Source organism: Thalassophryne amazonica, chromosome 6 (assembly GCF_902500255.1).
Source record: "Thalassophryne amazonica chromosome 6, fThaAma1.1, whole genome shotgun sequence".
NCBI lineage: Eukaryota > Metazoa > Chordata > Actinopteri > Batrachoidiformes > Batrachoididae > Thalassophryne > Thalassophryne amazonica.
This window is the reverse complement of record NC_047108.1, coordinates 121653096-121665711: the sequence shown is the minus strand read 5'-3', so window position 1 is coordinate 121665711 and position 12616 is coordinate 121653096. Positions and strand designations below refer to the sequence as shown.

At 44.8% G+C, this 12616-nt stretch overlaps 1 protein-coding gene across 1 annotated transcript in view; it reads left to right on the top strand.

The window, feature by feature from the left end:
• The window catches only part of calcrl2 (calcitonin receptor-like 2), a 158302-nt gene that overhangs the window by 62787 nt on the left and 82899 nt on the right, over positions 1-12616 (top strand). Inside the window, exon 6 of the mRNA XM_034173295.1 lies at positions 7337-7428. Coding sequence (XP_034029186.1) covers positions 7337-7428 — 92 coding nt within the window. The remainder of the gene's footprint in view (positions 1-7336; positions 7429-12616) is intronic.

Below are 12616 nucleotides of genomic sequence, written 5' to 3'. Positions count from 1 at the left end.
TGTAACAGCTGCATACAAGAAGGAAAAAACACGCAACTGTTTTATCAAGCCTTGACAATGTAAACAAGTCAAATAATTATCTTTTTAGACGGCTCAAAATGCTTTCTGCAGCTTACACGTGCGTGCGAACGGCCCAGCTGCAGCTTCCTCTGTGATTCAGGAGGTGATTAGAGCCGTTTTCAACAGCCAATTTGCAGAATAAAATGATTAATCCACCACGAAATAATTATTTTATATACGCAGCATCCAGCGCAGAGCGCGTGGCAGCCGGTAGAACAAAGAACGGCGGCCAGCTGTGAACACAGCGCATCTGATTTGCATCCGCCGCAAATCAGATGCAAAGCAGACGTAATAAAAACGCTTTATTCGTGGACAGTCTGTATGCAGTCGCTACAACTTATTTTAGTCCATGATGTGGACATGATGGGCACGCAAAATATCCGTTTTACACACTGTTCCAGTCCGCTGCCAAGCCGCAAATCCCTGTCAATTGCGGCTATCAGCAGATGACCGCGAATATACAGCGCATAGATTGAGTATGTTTGTGTATGTATGGAGTATGTATGAGGTCTATTAGAAAAGTATCCGACATTATTTTTTAAAAAAACCATATGGATTTGAATCACGTGTGATTGCGTCAGACAAGCTTGAACCCTCGTGCGCATGCGTGAGTTTTTTCATGCCTGTCGGTTGCATCATTCGCCTGTGAGCAACCTTTGAGTGAGGTGTGGTCCACTCTCTCAGCGGATTTTTATTGCGAATAAATGTCTGAACGATTTGGAGCTTTGCTGCATCAATTTTTTTTCCAGAAACTGTGAGAGACCTCCAGGTGGACACCATTCAAAAAATTAATATGGCTTTCAGGGATGATTTTATGGGGATTATACAGATTAAGGAGTGTTACTGCCGCTTTAAGGACGGCCCACAACTGCTGAGAGCGCGGCGCGCTCCCAGCCCCCATCGACAGGCTCACACCCCGCTGAAACAACCAGATCATTTCCAACGTGAAGGCTTTGTTGATCCGGGACCTCGTCTGACTTTCACAAAAAGGCAGAAGATGTGGACATCAGCATTTTTTCGGTACATTCCACCATTACAGGAGTTTTTTTCATGGAAAAAAAAGCGGAGGGACGCGCCACAGAGCCGTTCATTACGCGGGACAAATCCACCTCGGTGTTGGTCTCGCAGGACGGCTTTCAGGTGGATTTCAGACGGATTCCGGTTGCTTTCCAGTCGTGTGATTATCCGATTGTGAACATGTCCCGTGAGGCTTCATCACGGCGTTGCTTTGCGCTGAGCGTATATATATATATATATATATATATATATATATATATATATATATATATATATATATATATATATATATATATATATTGCAGCGTCGGCTCGCAGCTGCCGCGACGCTCCGCCACAGGAAAAACACCTCTGTTGGAAGCCTTAAGGACAAGTTGGAACATGTCCAGCTGTTAAACAATTTCTCATATACTCACTCCACTGAAAGCCATCAAAAGCCGCCTGGATTTTACAAATGGTTATCAACACGGAGGTGTTTTTCCTGTGCCGCCGCACCGCACCGGCTGCGTCCCGACACGTTGACCCATCCGCATGTCTTTCATTAAAAAAATCTCCTTTAACAGTGGAATATCCGGATAAAAATGCTGAAACCGACTTCTGAAACTTCTCTGTTCTCTCACGACGTCCTGGATCAATAGAGCCTGAAATGTGGAGGTTTTCAGCTTGAAACAGGCTGACGACAGCGCCTGAGAGCGCTGTGCAACGTCTCGCACCGTGGGAAGTCCTTAAAGCGACAGTATCACCTCAAAATCTCTCATCAGCCGTTAAAATTTTCACTGAAAACCAGCTTAATTTTTCGAACCGTGTCCACTTCGATGTGTCTCACAGGTTTAGAAAAAATTTTGATCAAACAAAGCGCCCAGTCTCTCAGCAACTTCTCAGACAAAGGAATTCCGACGAGGGGCTGGACGACTCCTCCCACAAGGAGTGCTCACAGGCGAATGACGTCACCGACAGGCGCGGAAAAACTCACGCATGCGCACGAGGATTCAAGCATGTCTGACGTAAAAACATATGAATGAAATCCATATAGTTTTTGAAAAAAATAAAAAGGACCTATACTTTATTGACAGCCCTCGTATATATATATATATATATATATATATATATATATATATATATATATATATATATATATATATATATGTGTGTTTTGTTTTTTTCTGTAATTGTTGTATGGCTCTTGCCTTACAATATAAAGCGCCTTGGGGCGACTGTTGTGACTTGGCGCTATATAAATAAATAAATACATTTGATTTGATTTGATATTCCGTTTGTAGCTTACAAGCTATAGTTACTTGGAGGTAGATGAGTTGTTTTCGGTTTAGATTGAGTCAGATTTATTTTCAGTCAGTTTTAGATTGTGTCAGGTAGGTTTTCCTGGAGCTGCACTCACTTTGGTTTTGATTAGGTTGGCTTTGTGTTTTTGTTGTTGTTGTTTTACAACACAGATATTGTTTATTCAAGTATGGCAGTGGTAGGTCCATGACCTGTACGGGATCTAGGCACTCCCGCCATCATGAGCCTCCCAGCTGACTGGGTTATAGCAGTGGGTACATGGGACTCATTAGCCCTGTTAAGGCGGGTCCACCTAGGGGAAGGAAAACCCTGATGTTAAACCCCCAGCCTGGGTTACTGCCCCCGTGCCTCTGAGGAAGGTTCTTTAGCCAGAGGCTAGTAGAAGGTCACTCTGATGTAAAACCTACAGCCTGGTGGTCGCCACAGCCGTCTCAGCTTGTCTTTGCCACTGTGGAGTGCCACCTTGCCTAAAGATGTAATTGGTGTGCGCGAGCTGATTCCCACTTTAAGCAACGAGCGCAGGTGGGAAGGAAAGCCCTGCAGCGATGGGAAGAGGCGAAAACAGCAGGTGCATGATGGCACTGGGAGCTGCAGTCTCGATCCTGCATGCAGGCGGCTCAGGAGCTATGGTCGTTTGATTGCTGACCCGAGACAACAGCATCATCCGGCAGGGCCCTGGGTGACCAAGCAGCCCTGTTTAGGGATAGCCCTGCTTGCTCCACATGGAGACAGACCTAGAAAAGGTGGTCTAAACATGGCTTGTCTCACTAGACCCAGTTGGCTCACCGCTGCCAACGGGCATCACTACACGCGGTGCGAAAAGAAAAACAACCTGAAAATTGCGTGCTGGAATGTACCCACAATGATGGACTCAGACAATAGCGATCGTCCTCGAAGAACGCTCAGCCTTAGTCGCCAAAGAGCTAGCAAGACTTGACATAGACATTGCTGCACTCAGTGAGGTGCGCTTTGCAGACCAAGGGTCACTCACTGAGGAAGGCACAGGCTACACACTGTTCTGGTCAGGGAAGGCTAAAGAAGATCGTCGACTCTCAGGGGTCGGGTTCATGATTAAGAGCGCCATAGCACATAGGTTACACAGTTTGCCAGTTGGACATTCTGACCGACTCATGTCACTCTGACTCCCCATCAACAACAAGGATTTTGCCACTATTGTTAGTGTGTATGCCCCACTATGCAGGCCGACATCGGAGTTAAGGAGGCTTTCTATAGCGATCTGCACAACCTTCTACAGCGCGTCGACACCCAGGACAGCTCCTCATCATGGGAGATTTCAATGCCAGAGTGGGCCGCGACTCCGATGTATGGAAGGACGTTCTAGGGAAACATGGCATAGGCCAACTGTAACGACAATGGCCGCCTGCTGCTGGAGTTCTGCTCTGTACATGACTTGACGATCACCAACAGCCTGTTCCACAGAAAGAGAGATTCAAAGCAACCTGGAGACACCCACACTCCAAACACTGGCACCTTCTGGGACTACGTTCTGACGCGACAGCATGATAGAAGAGACGTACTACATACCAGGGTGATGCCTAGCGCGGATTGCTATATGGATCATCGCTTGGTCCGTTCCAAGATTGCTTTCACTTTCAAGGCCCCTCCCTGTACAAGACAAGGGCGACAAGTCCGACTGTTCTAATTACCGGGGCATCACTCTCCCTCTCAGTAGCAGGTAAGATTTTGACTTGAGTGCTGCTCAACAGGCTTACCCCCTACCATATCGCATGAAAAATACTCCCGAGAGTCAGTGCGGATTTCGGGCCAACAGGGGAACCACTGACATGATCTCGTCCTGAGACAGATCCAGGAGAAGTGCAGAGAACAGAACATGGCCCTTTATGCAGCCTTCATAGACTTAACCAAGGCTTTTGACACGTTCAGTCGTGAGGGTTTGTGGAAGATTCTTGCACGCCTTGGCTGCCCTCAAAAGCTCCTCACCATCATCCGCCAGCTGCATGAAGGCCAGATGGGACAAGTGAAGTACAACGGGACTCTGTCCGGCAGCTTCCCCATCTCAAATGGCGTCAAACAAGGTTGCATCCTTGCACCCACTCTGTTCTCTATCTTCTTCAGCATGATGCTTCGTGAGGCCAAAGAAGACTTGACAGACGGCATCTATATCTGCTTCAGAACCGACGGAAGTCTGTTTAACTTGCGGCGCCTTCTGTCCCACACTAAGATCACAGAACAGCTAATCATGGAGCTGCTCTTCGTAGATGACTGCGCCCTCGTCGCCCATACGGAGCAAGCCTTGCAGCACATTGTCAACTGTTTTGCTGAAGCAGCAAGAGCCTTCGGCCTCACCATCAGCCTGAGAAAGACAGAAGTCCTATATCAACCGGTCCCCCATACAGCATATACCCCACCCCAAATCAACATCGAGGGTACCAGCCTGAATGCAGTAGAGCACTTCACGTATCTCAGTAGTGTTATCTTAAATGACGCATCTGTTGCCAAGGACCTAGACAGTCGCCTTGCCAAGGCCAGCAGTTCTTTTGGTTGACTCTCAAAGAAAGTCTGGCAGAATCATGCACTGCGCCTTTCCACAAAAGTGCAGGTCCACAGAGCCATTGTGGTCCCTACCTTCCTGTATGGAGCTGAAACCTGGGTTCTGTATCGCCAGCAGATCAGATTACTGGAACGCTTTCATCAGCGTTGTCTCCAAAACATCTTCGGGATCAAGTGGCAGGACTACGTCTCAAATGAGGGCATCCTTACCAGAGCCAAATTGCCCAGCATGGAGTCTATTATACTCAAACAACAGCTTCGTTGGGCAGGTCACGTAGCCAGGATGGATGATACACGCATGCCGAAATTAATTCTCTTTGGCGAGCTCAAGGAAGGGAGACGAAACCAAGGGGCCCCCAAAAAGCGCTATAAGGACCAGCTGAAGAAACAGCTCCCTTGCAGCCATTCAGCATCAGTCATGGCAGCATCTAGCTACAGATAGACTCAGCTAGCGTTCCAGCATCAAATCCGCCAGCCTGAAGTTTGAGGCAGAAAGAAGTGAGGCCTCACGCCAGAAGCATCAAAGACAGAAAGAGTGGGCAGCAGCACAAGCCCAGCCTACTCAAGTGTTCATTTGCCCCAAGTGTAACAGGTCTTGTGCATCCCGCATCGGACTTTTCAGCCACCAGAGGGCGTGTAGAAAATAAACTAAAAAAAAAAAAAAAAAGGCCTTCCCACTATCCTCGCAAGCGAGGAAACTGCCAACATATGTGTGTGTGCATGTGTAGATATGTACAAGTAAGGTGTGTATTTTAACTTTATTATCTTTTTCCTGTATGCTGTTTTAATTGTATATATGGGTAAAGTAAGTCCCTTCGGCTGCTCCCTTGTTTGCACTCGGGGTCGCCACGGCAAATCCAAGGTGGATCTGCGTGTTGAATTAGCACAAGTTTTACGCTGGATGCCCTTCCTGAGGCAACTCCACATTACATGGAGAAATGTGGCAGGGGTGGGATTTGAACCCGGAACCTTCTGAACTGAAACCAAGCGCATTAACCACTTGGCCAACACCCCTGCTAATTGTATATATGGGTAACGTGCAATATGTTTGTGAATGTTCCATTGGTGTGCAAGCAGTGTACAGTTTTTTGTTGTATTTATTGATTTCTTGAGACAGAAATGTCTGCAGAGCACTTGACGTCCAAGACGAATTTCCCCTTGGAGACAATAAAGTATATCGTATCGCTATATGGGGAGTAAACTGGAGTTCCCAGAGGAAACGTCTGCAGACTTGGGGAGAACATACAAATTCACACACAGAAAGGATGTGGGCATTGGTGGAACTGAACCCAAGACCTTCTTGTGAGGCAAAATTCCTAGCTAGCCTTCCGTTGTGCTGCACTGAACCATGCTGCACTGTGCTGCTCCATGCTGCACCTTGGTAAAGGGACTGCATTCCTATAGAACTTTTCCATCTGAAGCAGATGCTCAAAGCACTTTACAGTGATGCACTGAGCTGCTCCCTGCTCCATACTGCTGCACTGAGCTGCTCCCTGCTCCATGATGCTGCACCGAGCTGCTCCCTGCTCCAAGCTGTTGCACCGCGCTGCTCCCTGCTCCAAGCTGCTGCACAGAGCTGCTCCCTGCTCCGTGCTGCTGCACAGAGCTGCTCCCTGCTCCATGCTGCTGCACCGAGCTGCTCCCCGATCCGTGCTGCTGCACCGAGCTGCTCCCCGATCCGTGCTGCTGCACCACGCTACTCCCGCTCCGTGCTGCTGCACGCGCTGCTCCCGCTCCGTGCTGTTCCACCGAGCTGCTCACTGCTCCATGCTGCTGCACTGTGCTGCTCCCTGCTTCTTGCTGCTCTGTGCTACACTGTGCTTCACCATGTTCTGGCTTGCTGCATCATGCTGTATTGCTCTGTGCTCTGTTTAGTTTAGCTGCACTGTTTATGCCTTGGTGTTGCTCTGCAATGGCAAAGGTAGATTCAGTGGCAAAACAAGCATTAGGACAGGAAAGTCTCATACAATTTGCTTCATGTTTTCATGTTTATTGTCCTATAATAAAGTTAATAGTGAAATATTATCTTTATTGTTTATTAAAATCCATGTTGCGTGATGAGATGGGGATTTGTTTGCTATTGCTTAGACACGGTGCCGTTAACAGGCTTCTAAGTTGACAAAAAGTTGCAGAAATCTAAACTCACTTTTAATTTAATTGTTTATATGGGAACTTCCAGGGTCCCAGTCATAAAGTGGATAACCAACAATGTTAACTTCAGTGACCACAGAGTGGAATAATCAGGACCATAGTAACACAACCTTCTCAGGACTTAAATGTAACTTAGATAATAGGTACCAGCTGTACTTTTGTTGTGTAGCTGTGCAGACACTGGAACCTTATGCACATACATTGTACGAGCACAATTCCAGTAGATATCCAATGCAACAAAGCACTGAGCAATGGATGCACTGTTTGATTTCGACAGTTTGCCATCAGTCTCTACTACCTGGCCATGGTGGGTCATGGACTATCTATTGTCTCCCTGATTGTCTGTCTGATCATCTTCTCCTATTTCAAGTGAGTCTTGTTGTAGCTGTTTACACTCTTTACATACTTTATAAACCGTGTTCCTGTACTGATTTCATTTGTCTGTAATACCAAAAATTGGTTTATGCTGTTCCACTGTGTGTTTTATACAATAACCATGTTCATGAATTGAAGACGCTCTGATATTGGTGTGGGATATTAACATAAATTCAGTATACAGAAATAATCTGTTTTAAAGATGCCACGCAGTCCCACAGTAAGTACTGACATAAACATCCTCTCTGTCTCTCTCAGGAGCTTGAGCTGCCAGAGAATCTCCCTCCACAAGAACATGTTTCTCTCCTTCATCCTGAATTCCATCGTTACTATTATGTGGCTCCCTCACTGCAGCCAATAACCAGGCTTTAATTGCCAGCAACTCTGTGAGCAACCAGATTGTTTTATAACTCTGCATCCATCCATCCATGGGGCGGCTGGAGCCTATCCTGCCATACGCTGGTCTGGAGGCAGTGTGCACCCTGGACAGGTCGCCATATTGACCCTCACATAAGTACTTTTAATTACAATCAGCCTAATTTGAGGGTACTGTGTTTTATAATCTATAAGTAAGTACATTATATAATAGTGTGCAAAATACAGTATTTATATCTGCCTATTATATATTAAATTGGATAGGCTCCAGACACCCCGACGATCAACAGAACAATGTGTGGATTTATCAAATGAAATGCTTTGCTTGTGGTCAGTTCCTATTATGAAATCTACAACTTGCGAGCACTAATGAATACTAGACTCACATCATCAGCCGGATTGACCTAAATTAAATTTATTTATTCAATTATTTATTCATTGCAGGTCATAATACTTTTGTTTGGACAGTTCACATTCATGTTTGTTCACCTGATCTGACCGTTCATACAACAAAGATACAAATTAGGTGCAAATCAGCCATCGTTTGACCATATTACCCCTTTTGACCTCCCTTCACTGGCTTCCTGTCCATGTGAGATCAGATTTTAAGGTTTTGTTATTAACACACAAAATCCTCCATGGCCTAGCAGCTCTGATATGGCCAACAGAATTAAACCTTATGTACCGCTGCTGTTCTCAAGAGGAAGGTTACTGGAAAAGAAGTCAGCAGGCCACAGAGCTTTCTGTTGAACGATCTGCCTGCTGAGATAAAACAGTCTGAATCTCTGGAGTCATTCAAATCCACATTAAAGACCCATCTGTTTTCCTTTTTGTATGACTAAGATATGAGCATTGTACTGAACTATTTCTTTTTCCTCCCCGTCTTAATTTTGTTCAGATTAATCAAGCAGATGTGGTAGATTAATCATTTTCTCTGCGAGTTAGCTGTTGAAAACAGCTCTAATTGCTTCCTGAATCACAGAGGACCGCTCCAGCAGTAGCTGGTCAAGCGCGCGCTGAATGAGCTGGAGAAAGCATTTGGAGCCGTCTAAAATGGTAATTATTTGTCATGAAAATTCAGTAAGGTATATCTTATATATATTCCAATTCTAAGGTGGAACTATGCCAGTATACAAAGGTATATCTAAAAAGAAAGCGTAAAATAGGAGAGTAGAAAAGAGTAGAGTAGAGCCACTTAGGTGCCTGGTCATGTTTACATTGTCATGGCTTGGTAGAACAGTTGCATGTTCTTTCCTTCTTGTGTGCAGCTGTAAAAGTATGTTGTGATAGATTTAACATCTCATTATAATCGTTCAGACGAGCTGCACTCTGATGTGGTGCGCTGACGCAACCACTCACGCTGTCCTCTTCTTCTTTACGTGACTTGATGACCTGCACGTAGTGTTGGCGAGTAGATCATGCAACGTTGTATGACATTTATGAATGAAAGATTTTTTTGAACATTTCAAAATTCTCTTTATGCAATTGCACGCACCAGCGCCCCTCTCACGTTCAGTCTACACCCATTAAAGATGAGTTTACTCTTCTGCACGACACAGTGCGTGCAACAAAATCATGCTACACACGAGTATCCTGTCTGTGATTCTATTATTTAACCGCTGAGAAATAGTGTTCTGAGAGTTGTAAGTTCCAGCTGATTGATTCTGTTCTCTCTTTCTTGCTTGAGGTGTGGTCGTCAGACTCTTTCGCGGATGGTTGTGGTGGAGTGGAGCACCCTTTTTGCAATTCTCTGTATGAGGATGCAGCTTGATCAAGTTTGCATACTAAAGAGCTTCACCCTCTGGGAACATTTTTCGATGACAACTGCTGAAGGGCTATAACCACTTTTTTTTTCCTGTTCTTATTTTGCACGTATGAAAATTCCTGCTTGTACTTTGTTTAATTGATCTTTGTTATTGTTAGTATGTCCTAAGCAGTTGGTCACCCCCAGAGTCTGGTTTGCTTCAAGCTTCTTCCTCAAAAAATGTCCAAGGGAGTTTTTTCCTTACCAATGTTGCCTATGTGCTTGCTCAGGGGCTGTTGGTAAGGTTAGGGCACTATATAAATAAATTGAATTGCATGGAAAATACTGTTTTCAATTTCAATTTTCAATTTGTTTTCATTTATATAGCACCAAATCACAAAAAAGTTGCCTCAAGGTGCTTCACACAAGTAAGGTCTAACCTTACAAACTGTTGGTTTTCATATACCCTTCTAATATGCCTTGCAAGGTCCCCAGAATATTGCAATTCTTGTAATGCATCGTGATGCATTTCTAATGATGTCTTACCATTTCCCTTGTGTCTGTTTTGCCCTTTAGTTGAGCTGTAAGGTCTTAACTGTGCTAAACCAGTATACATCTGCGTCTACCTACTTCTGGATGCTGTGTGAAGGCATCTACCTCCACACGCTGATCATCGTAGCCGTCTTTGTTGGGGAGCAACAGTTATTCTGGTATTACATCCTAGGATGGGGTGAGTGAAGATGGTATGGATTTTCTTTACTGACAATTTCAACCCAGTACCAAGGTCATTGCAGGAGACCCTGTTTGTCGTGCGGCTATGTGCGGTTTGTCCAAGTTTCCAGTTTGGTGGCTCTTGGAACATTTTGTCTGAGGCTCACTCTGGTCACTGTACAGAGATGATTGGCAATGCTACATTGCAGGAGAATAAAGTCCAAGTTTTAACCTCCTCGTGCTTCATGTCTCACTGTATGGTTGCAGGACTTGGATGTTAACCGGTGACCTAAGGGCCCTGTCCCACTGGCGTTTAAGAGGATTTGCGGACAAAATGTGGCACAAAAGTGGCCCACATCCGCCAAACAACCGCAATAACCGTGTAACATTACTGTATGAGTCGGCCGCCATCCGAACACGTCCGTGATCATCCGCAGAGGCACGCATGTCTGGAGCCAGGATTTTTGAGTGGCTCAAAAATCCTCCTGCGGATGAGATCCGCATCACTGCCTGAACACCTACTGAAGACATACACAGGACATACACAACCAACGCGCCGCATATCCCCTGTCATCCGCTGATATCTTGTTCTGTTAGACCTCAGTGCTGCTTTTGATACTGTTGACCATAAAATTTTATTACAGAGATTAGAGCATGCCATAGGTATTAAAGGCACTGCGCTGCGGTGGTTTGAATCATATTTGTCTAATAGATTACAATTTGTTCACGTAAATGGGGAATCTTCTTCACAGACTAAAGTTAATTATGGAGTTACACAAGGTTCTGTGCTAGGACCAATTTTATTCACTTTATACATGCTTCCCTTAGGCAGTATTATTAGACGGTATTGCTTAAATTTTCATTGTCGCAGATGATACCCAGCTTTATCTATCCATGAAGCCAGAGGACACACCCAATTAGCTAAACTGCAGGATTGTCTTACAGACATAAAGACATGGATGACCTCTAATTTCCTGCTTTTAAACTCAGATAAAACTGAAGTTATTGTACTTGGCCCCACAAATCTTAGAAACATGGTGTCTAACCAGATCCTTACTCTGGATGGCATTACCCTGACCTCTAGTAATACTGTGAGAAATCTTGGAGTCATTTTTGATCAGGATATGTCATTCAAAGCGCATATTAAACAAATATGTAGGACTGCTTTTTTCATTCAAAGCGCATATTAAACAAATATGTAGGACTGCTTTTTTGCATTTACGCAATATCTCTAAAATTAGAAAGGTCTTGTCTCAGAGTGATGCTGAAAAACTAATTCATGCATTTATTTCCTCTAGGCTGGACTATTGTAATTCATTATTATCAGGTTGTCCTAAAAGTTCCCTGAAAAGCCTTCAGTTAATTCAAAATGCTGCAGCTAGAGTACTGACGGGGACTAGAAGGAGAGAGCATATCTCACCCATATTGGCTTCTCTTCATTGGCTTCCTGTTAATTCTAGAATAGAATTTAAAATTCTTCTTCTTACTTAAGGTTTTGAATAATCAGGTCCCATCTTATCTTAGGGACCTCATAGTACCATATCACCCCAATAGAGCGCTTCGCTCTCAGACTGCAGGCTTACTTGTAGTTCCTAGGGTTTGTAAGAGTAGAATGGGAGTCAGAGCCTTCAGCTTCAGGCTCCTCTCCTGTGGAACCAGCTCCCAATTCAGATCAGGGAGACACCCTCTCTACTTTTAAGATTAGGCTTAAAACTTTCCTTTTTGCTAAAGCTTATAGTTAGGGCTGGATCAGGTGACCCTGAACCATCCCTTAGTTATGCTGCTATAGACTTAGACTGCTGGGGGGTTCCCATGATGCACTGAGTGTTTCTTTCTCTTTTTGCTCTGTATGCACCACTCTGCATTTAATCATTAGTGATTGATTTCTGCTCCCCTCCACAGCATGTTTTTTTCCTGGTTCTCTCCCTCAGCCCCAACCAGTCCCAGCAGAAGACTGCCCCTCCCTGAGCCTGGTTCTGCTGGAGGTTTCTTCTTGTTAAAAGGGAGTTTTTCCTTCCCACTGTCACCAAGTGCTTGCTCACAGGAGGTCGTTTTGACCGTTGGGGTTTTTACGTAATTATTGTATGGCCTTGCCTTACAATATAAAGCGCCTTGGGGCAACTGTTTGTTGTGATTTGGCGCTATAAAATAAAATTGATTGATTGATTGATTGACATGTGAGGGAAGGCACCAAAATGCCCATGAAAATTCTGAAGGTGTTAGAAGATTCTGTGACTATGAAAACAACACTGCACAATTTCTCCACTCACAGAAATCTATAACTCCTTCAAGCTTCACATGGGTGTGTTGTTGGCTTCCCTCACTTGTCTCCTTCTTGCATGGTCAGATTTT